Source organism: Ostrea edulis, chromosome 5 (assembly GCF_947568905.1).
Source record: "Ostrea edulis chromosome 5, xbOstEdul1.1, whole genome shotgun sequence".
NCBI classification, from domain to species: Eukaryota; Metazoa; Mollusca; class Bivalvia; order Ostreida; family Ostreidae; genus Ostrea; species Ostrea edulis.
This window is the reverse complement of record NC_079168.1, coordinates 84,483,398-84,493,995: the sequence shown is the minus strand read 5'-3', so window position 1 is coordinate 84,493,995 and position 10,598 is coordinate 84,483,398. Positions and strand designations below refer to the sequence as shown.

Sequence of the window (10,598 nt, the reverse complement as noted above, 5' to 3'; positions counted from 1 at the left end):
TGCATTTCCTGATAAAATTCCAAAAAATCGTTTTTCTTGATAAAAAGCTGAATTCGAACATTAGTCATTGCAGAGAAAGGAATTCTCGAAAGCACTGTCTATGATCGACTCTCCGGAAGTAGAATGTAGCTATGGAAATTATATACAAAAACTCCCACTTGCCATAGATCCTCTCCTGAATATGTCCGTTTATTGAGAGAGAGATTTAAAAGGTAAAAGTTTTGTTTACAAATTCTACAAGAACAAAATCAATATTTGAATGTGGCCAACATGAATCGAACTGTAAAACGTTTATTTGCACTTAAATTTTATCGTTTTTTCTAATCACAGTCAAGTCGGTGCTCTAAAATAAAATCATTCAAAACATGAAAGCAGACAAGAATATGTAAGATATTTTGGACAAGATAGAGATCTGAATTAAACTATGAAACATTGTATTATTCATCTATTGTACTTTATCTCGCAGTATTTTTTTGTTGTTGTTGTTGTTGTTGCTTCACAAGTCAGTGTGAAACTTGAAACCTATGCTTACATCTTATGACGACATGGATAGAATATTTATAGTCATAGAAAGTGTGTGTGTTTGGGGGGGGGGTGTCCCACCTGTCTTCTCATCTTATAGGGCTTTATTAATTTAATTATGTATACACGTTTCCCTCTATGCCATCGATTTTAAAAGTAAATTCGATAAATTTATTCTAATGCGTGAAAGCTTTTTTGAATTTTTCTTAATTACTTAGATTTACAGTTAGGACTGCTCTTACATTCAGCAATGAAAAGTTGGTATTCATCCTGACATCCTTACAAAATTATATGTAGTCTTTTTTTTTTTTTTTTTTTTTTTTTTTTTTGAAGTTTCAAATCAAGGGCAATTTAAATTAGATCTTTTGTTCCGCTGCAATCAAAAGATCTAATTTTGATTAAATTGAAAGCGTATTTTTACTATTCATGAATAAATTGTATATTATCATGTATGATAAATCCTAAACCCTCTTGTTTCAATCACTTGGAACGTATTTATCAATCCAGTGTTTGAAATCGGTTTACATACAGTCCTCGAATAATTATAATTACACAAATACAATATATCTTCAAGTCTATTCCCTGACAAAATCGGAAAAGGAGCCTTATGTGGATGATGTTCAAATGCATATTGTTGCATTTCAGAAACATGTCGCAGGCCGTTGCGACTCCCTTGACAAACCCCAAAACGGGGACAGATTTTCTGGCCTCCACTAACTTTAAAGTGGCCCAGGACATGTCGGTATTGGATGAATCAATGCAGAGTATCTTCAAGAGAGACTATCCGTCCTATCCACACTATGGCCGCGAGAAAGAGTCCGAACGACCGAAACTGGGCGAGGTAATGACGAGGGACGATAAATTCTTCAGTGATAAAGCCTCTGAAACAGTGCGAGCATTTGAGTACCGCTATCTACCGAAACCGGTTGCTTTAGATGACATCCATCAAAAATTACGATCAACTAACTTCAAGATGGACACTGATGTGAACAAAGTAAATGTTTTTGAGACCATGCACACCTCATATTTCAAACCCAAGATAACCCCCTCCTTCCAGCGTGTGGAACCGGCGACAACCACATCTGTCAGTCATATTCCGCAGGGAGATCCCCAGAAAGCACACGAGCCGTGTTCCGACTACCGCGACAGGTTTATGGGTCACGATACATCAATACACGTGACACGCAGAGCACCATCAATGCATGAAGGTCAGTTTTTGCAACCCCCCCATTTTAGAACTAGGGTTAATTAAAACCTAAGATCATATGGCCGTCATAAACATCTTCAATATTCCAGGAGTAACTTTATTTTGTAGGTGGGCCGCCCACAGTAAAGGGAGACGATCGCTTGACAAACTTTAACACTTCTCACGGCGATCAGTTCCAGGGGACATGGGAGAAGCCGGTGCAGACATTGCCAGCTGTGGGTATTGTTGGTTTGCTTAAGTTAATGACTTAAGTATTATGCCTAAGTAGAAATGTTTTTTCACCTATTCGACGGACTCGATAAAAATACCCCCACTTCAAACTTTTTTTCCCATTTATTTTTTTCTTCACTTTTTCATTTTAAAGTGTTAAAGATATCACATATCGATATTTACTTGAGCCAGTTTACTTTAATTTTGATTTAAAGAAAGCACCCATTACCAAGAGATGCATTTAGGGTCATTCTTCGAACCCGATGACATTTAAATTCAGCTTTCTTTTATGCTACCACTAAATGTCTACATGCATCTTGATAATCAAATTTTGCCGTGATAATAGTTTTTATTTTATTTTGGTAAATTGTGATATTGTAGTACATGTAGTTCTGAACCTTATTGCAGCCATACGGATACAATATACCTGTGGGGGATCCCGACAAAGTGACAATTAACAACACCACCATGCAGGCTACCTTCCCCTATATCAGCGACAAGAGTGACGTCAAGCCGTATTCCAAATCCGCGGTCAGCGCTTACCTAGGTAAAACCAACTTCAAAGAGAAGGACGGACATGGAAAGTACAATGACTACCTGAGTACTGCTAGTGTTTCATTCCAGCCAGGGTCAACCACGTGTGAGTATTCTCAGTACTTTGATGAATAGTATAGTAGTGTTGTTTGCCAAACATGTAGAAGTATTCCAATTATGTAGATTTGAGAGCCCCGCCCCCTTCCCCAACCAATGTATGTATATACAAACAAGAGAATAATTTTGATATCATATTTTAAAACAAAACAAATAAAAACGAACAATGATATACATACTAAAAATATAAGTAAAAAATATGATTGATGTGATATTTTTAAAAAATATACAATAAAGATAAAAACAAACTCGGATGACATCATGTATACACATGACCAACAACACAATTTTGAGAACGATAGACTAATATCAATATTAATATGAGGAAATAAAATGAAAACAAAAATGACATATACAGTCAAACCATATAGATCTCAATCTCAATGGGGTCGATAAAAACTTCGAGATATCCGACAGTTATAGATATGATTCTTAAAATACGTAAAGAAAATGTTGTAGCAATGGGATTTCCAACTCACTTCGACATATCCATGGTGTTCGAGATATCGGAATTCAACTATGTGTATAAATACATATCAAACTATGATATCATATTTAAATTCAACATATTTATTTCCCCTTAATATCCACTATGTAGTGAAGTTTCCCGTTTATATCCGGTCGGACGAACGTGTAGAAAACGACAGGTGTAGGTGTCAATTTTCTTAGATCTAAAATATCTATTTGCTGTTTTAAGTATAAAAAAGTAAATAAAATTTTTGAAAAGTCCAAAATAAGAAAATAAATAAATTTGACTGTAAATTTTCTGGAAAATGTATTAGCGAATGATCACGTATAGGTGTCCTTCGATTTTCCTACAATGCTGGCGACAATGAATATTCCTACAATGCTGGCGACAATGAATTTTCCTACAATGCTGGCGACAATGAATTTCCCTACAATGCTGGCGACAATGAATTTCCCTACAATGCTGGCGACAATGAATTTCCCTACAATGCTGGCGACAATGAGGAATTTTTTCGAAATATTTATGATCACGTATCGTTGTTCGCAGAATTTCGAAAGTAAATATTTACACGACAACGTGAAAAAATGTGCGGCCTGCAGGCTGTTGACGGGACACATTTAGCGATACAGACAGTCAGAGGGAATTAAACAGGGTAGAGAAAACCACAAAGATAAATAAAATGGGAGTTAGATTTTATGTTTAACATGAAATCACTATTCACTACGATTATATACCGTAACTCCCATGATGTTTCTAATAATATTTTTCTCACGCGCATTCGCATAGCCACCATAAACGTTACTCCTTCATGAATATGCACTAGAAAATTTTCTCCTTACATTCAGTAGACCAGTATTCCTTTGATACCCGTATATAATTTGTCGAAATTGTCAAATCGTATTATTTTTTTTATAGTTTATTATACTGGTCTAGTTTTTAACATTAAACAAAATACTATTTGATACGGCACAAAAACTTTTGAAATTTATTTTCAGTTAGTAAGGGAAAACGGAGTGCACGTAAATAATAATGGTTACACGGAAGATCAAGACATTACAATCCAATAAATTTACTGCTGTTGTTTTTTCCCTTGGATTTTACATTCAGATGTGTCATTGTAAGATTAAGCTGAAATAAGATATACAATGCATGTAGGGGGATACCCCATGCAAACTATTGTACACGGTCAATGTAGAAACCTCCATTTTTGAGTGTATACTATACATTATATACTTTGTGTCTATAAGAAATTATTGAAAGCGGACTGTTTATTCATTAAATAGTTCTTCATAAACAATTTTTATTCATACAATGCAGTTGAGAAATTCCGTCCAGGAAAACATCGTAACCACAGCGATTTCCCAGAGGGTGACTTGGATGAATCCAGGGTCACAGATCGGGTCAACATGACGACGTCGCGATTTTACCATGGCAACGTAAGTACAGAGATGGCAGGATATAGGATATATTGCATGCTTTGTCTGATGTGGCTGAAAGAATGGTGTGATCTGCAATATTTTGCTATCTTCGGCAAATTTTACTGGTATTTGGTAAAACAAAATTGAGAAGAAAAAAAATATTAGAAATAAGAATGTACGTTAAACTGTGTTGCGGAGTAATGTTTTTTACAATCAAACAAAACGTGAAGATTAAGGTACTCAGTATTCTACCAGTATGAATATGTCTATGGTTTATAGCTAAATTCCCGTTGAGCAAAGAGTAACTTGATTACTAAGTACCTATAATCATTTTACACATGTAGTAGTTCAGTTAATCTGAGTAAACTCAAACTCGTCTTCTTCATCATAACCCAATATGCGTCAACCGGCCTTTCTTTACTACATGTACATGTATTTTTGTTGGGATGGTTTTTCAAGTATATACAAGTACTTACAGTTTTTAACATTCTCAGTCAATGATTTTGACTCCTTTTATAACAATTGATTTATCTGCAACCTATAATCACACCGTATATGTCATTCCATGTCTATACCCATTGACTGAACATCTTCGTGTCAATTTGAAGAATGCAGAGAATTTGCGAGGAAACAAATCTATTCATTTTCAGGCAAGCTTACCGGCGTGTAGATTGCTTTAATTGATATATTTTGTTCATTGAATAATGTATTACAGCATGTCATCACCTCATGCCGTAAGTACCTCTTTCACCTAGAAAACTGTATCTTATAGTTCACTAGTTCCATTACTTACCATAGATTTAGACATGGTGGGAAGTCCCACTCTGATTTGTCATCGAGTACTTGAGTCTGCAACCCAGGGGCTCAATCGAGGACAGGTTATCTTATAGAAAGAATATCAAATATATATATATGCTTCAAGTATTGTGCTAGAGGACTGTACTTATGAATGGCAAGTATGCAGACTTCTATTTTTAGTTTAGCTGTGATTTCTTTTCAGAATTGAGGAATTATTCAATCATATCGGAGTACAAAGAACAAAGCAAATGTTACTTAGTCATGTTTGTGAATATATATATATATATATATATATATATATATATATATATATATATATATGCACATTGAAAATAATCACCTAATTAGTTAGGTATCAAAAAATAGGTGTAAGATCAAAGAATCAAAGTAATAAAAGTGCGATGTTGGAGTTTGGTTGCAACCAATCAGAGTGTCCCTTCCTACAATTCTATTTGTGTGATATACGGTCCTGACAGATGATAGTTGTACTCCGATCCCGATGAAGGAGTTCCTCTATTCTCTATGTTAAAAAATTTACTAACACTGTATTTTATTGTCGGTTCATGCATCATTTTGAACCAGTTCGTGTTCATTTCTTTTTTGTTAATTAAACATTGCAATTTTGTAATGGTTAAGGGCTATAGCAAGTAGATAGTGTAATTGTAGAATAGAATGCATATACAGTAAAACACGGTTACAACGAACACGCTTATAATGAATTGACGCTTACAGCGAAGTGATTTTTATTCCCTGTAGTTTTATAACATGTTATGAACTTATTGGAAATAACGAATTACGTTTATAATAACGAATAAGAACTGTTCCTCCCCAGCACTTCGCCATAGGTGTGTTTGACTGAATAACATCGACTGACATTTAAGCCTAAAGCAACTATTCTCCGCAGTTACCAATGATGTTTGTTCCTGAGTGTTTTGCATAAACAATCTTCAATATCAACGCAGTTGATATATTTTGACAATTCATATGGATATTCCGTTTAAATATGGGGGCGTAGTAAGTATTTTCAATTTTGTAACTTCAGCCACCCTTGGGGCTTCACAATAGGATTATCTCGGGCGCCAATTTAAGGACAAAGAGCAACGTCCAGTTTGAGGAGCCACCATTGACAAAAACGTTCTACAATGCTACCACTCACAGCACGTACCAGCCCGCGGACGTCCCCTACACGTATGATCGGACCAAGTTCCACACGGAGACCAATATACCTATGGATTATTACGACAGTGGGTATCATTGAAGAGACTGTCACTTGATGGTTTTCGTGTTTTCATAGATCCTTTCAATAAAATTCGCTGTTTATTTCAGAGAACGAGGTGAAACACACGTCATCCTTTTCTGACTACAAAGACCCCCGTATCGGGAGAATAAACATGCACAAACCCGCTTTGGAAAATGTAAGATCACACTTATATCTTGAAACATTTTTTAGCTCACCTGAGCTAAATGCTCAAGTGAGCTTTTCTGATCACCCGTATTCCGGCGTCCGTCCGTCTGTAAACTTTTAACATTTTTGACTTCTTCTCAAAAACCACTGGGCCAATTTCAACCAAAGTTGGCTCAAAGCATCCTTAGGTAAAGGGAATTCTAAATTGTTAAAATAAAGGGCCAGGCCACCTTCCAAGGGGAGATAATCAAGAAAAGGTAAAAATAGAGTAGGGTCATTAAAAAATCTTCTTCTCAAGAACCACTAGGCCAGAAAGATTAAATTTATAGATAAGCTTTATTAGGTAGTGCAGATTCTAAATTGTTAAAATCATGGCCCCCGGGGGTCGGATGGGGCCACAATAGGGGATCAAAGTTTTACATACAAATATACAGGAAAAATCTTTAAAAATCTTCTTCTCAAGAACCACTGAGCCAGAAAAGCTGATATTTATATGAAAGCTTCCTGATATAGTGCAAATTCTAAATTGTTAAAATCCTGGCCCCCGGGGTCGGATGGGGCCACAATAGGGGATCAAAGTTTTACATACAAATATATAGGGAAAATCTTTAAAAATCTTCTTCTCAAGAACCACTGAGCCAGAAAAGCTGAGATTTACATGAAAGCTTTCTGACATAGTGCAGATTCAAGTTTGTTAAAATCATGGCCCCCGGGGGTCGGATGGGGCCACAAGGGGGATCAAAGTTTTACATACAAATATATAGGGAAAATCTTTTAAAATCTTCTTCTCAAGTACCACTGAGCCAGAAAAGCTGATATTTACATGAAAGCTTCCTGATATAGTGCAGATTCAAGTTTGTTAAAACGATGGCCCCCGGGGGTCGGATGGGGCCACAATAGGGGATCAAAGTTTTACATACAAATATATAGGGAAAATCTTTAAAAATCTTCTTCTCAAGAACCACTGAGCCAGAAAAGCTGATATTTGCATGAAAGCTTTCTGACATAGTGTAGATTCAAGTTTGTTCAAATCAAAATCAAACCCCTGGGGGTAGGATGGGGCTACAAGGGGGATCAAAGTTTTACATACAAATATATAGGAAAAATCTTTAAAAATCTTGTTCTCAAGAACCATTGGGCCAAAGAAGTTCACATTTACATGAAAGCTTTCTGACATAGTGTAGATTCAAGTTTGCAAAAACCATGGTCTCCAGGGGTAGGTTGGGCCATAATAGGGACTACGGTTTTACATGCAAATATATATGGAAAGTCTTCTGATATGGACCAAGGTTACTCAGGTGAGCGATGTGGCCCATGGGCCTCTTGTTTTTTATTTCGACGTCGATATCCAAGAATATTTACATTTCCCATGTTTTAACTTTAGATATCTTTACCAATTGAAATGACAACCATTTTCTGGTGGATGTGTTCAATATGCGTATGAATCTTGATAAATGTAGTACCACAATTTTTACGGGTAGGAATATTCCAACAGAAATGAAAGTGAGATGTAAATAATAAATTTCATCTCTGAAAATACATAAAAGTATGAACAGCAACACTTCACGCCAGTTCATGCCTTTTCAAAAATGAAATTTCCCTTTACTTAGTGTTTAAAATGGTGGGATTAACCAATGGGAATAGCATGAATACCTTTTTGGGGGTTTACATTGAGTGATGTGACAAGTTCTAATTTCAGTTAAAGATGTCCCACATTCTACCCCCTCTCGGAGGGTCTCAACTCCACAATACCACCCACCAGGTGATGTTTACTCCAAAGACGTCAGAAAAATATGTTTACGACCCTCAAAGGCTTCAGAAGAGTTCCGTGCCCCTGGGAACGATGAAAATTGTCTAGGAGTTGTCTATCTTTGTGAATTTGTAGACGAGTCTACAAATGTCAGCTGTCAGATGTATATGATCTAGCATTAAGTCGAAAAATTGAGCATTTACACCTTCAGATTTATTTGATTAACACTTGCATATTATCTATCTTGTTAAAAATAGCGAGGAAAAAATATTCACCCATTTATCCGATGAAACGCCGCTTCTCAAAAAATTAATGTTAGATGTTTATTGAAATTTTAAAGTATGTATTCATAAAATTCTTATCTAATTGAAATCAAATATAGCAAGATTTAAGCAAATTAAGTATACTAAAAAACATTCTTTGATTTTTCTTTTATCGACTAGGCTAATGGATATGATCTTTTCTGTATAGCACTCGAAATTCCGTAGCCTATCTATCAACATTACAATTATTGTTGTAATAAATTGAAATTGAATAGAAGTTGAATGTTTTGACCTACAAGTTTAATTAAAAAAAATAAAACGCGGTACGTTCATTTATGTTGCATATTTTCTATATGACTATTTACCCACCACAGTATTACAGACAGACCTCTTGCCAGACAACATATTTGACACCACAATTTTATTCGTAAAATATCAGTATTAATTATGATTTTTAACATATACGTGCTAAAACTGTCAAATGACATTGTATCATTATTGCTGAAATTATATATATGCATAATATAAACCGTAGCAGTATTATGGAAGATTGTTATTTGTTTAATGAATAAAAAAAAGTGCCGTGTGTTGTTGCTGATTTCTGTGAATTTTTTTTGTTTTGTTTATTTTTTTCTTCCACGCAAAATATACATACAATTGAAATGTAATGAGCTTGTGATAAGAAACATTTTGATCTTTCCTTTAATCGTTTGGCATAGATTTTTAAAGTCTCAATTTTTTTTTTTTTACCTTGCCTTTACCAATTTGAAATATTGTCCTGAGCTGTTAATTGTTATACAATATGTTTGTTGCGTGTTCACCTTGGCGTTAAGCGTATATAATTAATTAAATTATATTTCATTGACGTCTTTGTCTTGTCTCTTCAGAGGAACCAGTGTTTCAGATTATCAGTCAGTCCTGATCCACAACTGTCAGATTGAATCCCTTCTGAATGTGCAGGATGTCCCAGATATCTTATACCATTTCCTCTTTTTGATTAACTTTTGAATAGGTTTTCCAAACAGCAAAATAAATACATTTTTATGAATTTATATAATGTAAATTTTATGCATAGAAAAACTCAAAAACATACATGTGTTAATTACAGAGTCAGCGATATTTTAAAAATCTTATCCAATTCACAGAATATGCTCTAAATGTCGCCCTTTTTTGAGCAGTAACAATGTTGCCCTTTTTTGAGCAGTAACAATGTCGCCCTTTTTGACCAGTAACAATGTCGCCCTTTTTTGAGCAGTAATAATGTCGCCCTTTTTGAGCAGTAACAATGTCGTCCTTTTTTGAGCAGTAATAATGTCGCCCTTTTTTGAGCAGTAACAATGTCGCCCTATTTTGAGCAGTAACAATGTCGCCCTTTTTTAGCAGCAACAATGTCGCCCTTTTTTAGCAGTAACAATGTCGCCCTTTTTTTTAGCAGTAACAATGTCCAGTCGGTGTGTGAAATTCCGGACAATAGCAGGGCGCGTCTCAGCTGAAATCCTCTGCATATCTTTCCGGATTGAAAATTTGAGTTCTGCTACAGTGTCTGACTGTGGATTGTATATTCGATCTTTCAGATAGTTTTATAAAAGAAATCTAGAGGGTTCAGGTCAGGCGATTGAGGGTGCCATATATTTGGGGTTTTGAAAGAAATGCAGTTTTCATCAAATGTTTGATCCATTCTGTTGAAACCAGATTTCCTTTGGACGTATGCCTTTTCTGATTAAAATCGGAAGGAATTTTTTCTTTAGAACTTCACGGTAACGAATGCTGTTCACTGTCAGTGTATTGTCATCTTTGTTTCAAAGAAGATCCGATCACCCCCGTTAAAGCACCCCAAACTGTCACTTTTCCACCATGCAAAGGTTTCTCTAGATTACATATTTGGTTTCTCACTACCCCAGTAAC

The 10,598-nt window shown here is 35.4% G+C and overlaps 1 protein-coding gene across 2 annotated transcripts; it reads left to right on the top strand.

The window, feature by feature from the left end:
- The first annotated feature begins 51 nt into the window (after window positions 1–51).
- LOC125651609 (testis-expressed protein 45-like) lies at window positions 52–9,559 on the top strand. 2 transcript variants are annotated; one of them, XM_048880292.2, is made up of 8 exons: window positions 52–212; window positions 1,168–1,730; window positions 1,838–1,944; window positions 2,348–2,579; window positions 4,377–4,495; window positions 6,318–6,519; window positions 6,602–6,690; window positions 8,380–9,559. In XM_048880292.2, the coding sequence occupies exons 2-8, from the start codon at window positions 1,172–1,174 to the stop codon at window positions 8,536–8,538; spliced, it is 1,467 nt and encodes a 488-aa protein (XP_048736249.2). In that variant the 5' UTR covers window positions 52–212; window positions 1,168–1,171; the 3' UTR covers window positions 8,539–9,559. The 2 variants fall into 2 exon arrangements, with proteins under 2 accessions (XP_048736249.2, XP_056022547.1); XM_056166572.1 differs by lacking the exon at window positions 52–212 and having other exon boundaries at window positions 840–1,730.
- The last annotated feature ends 1,039 nt before the right edge of the window (window positions 9,560–10,598 follow it).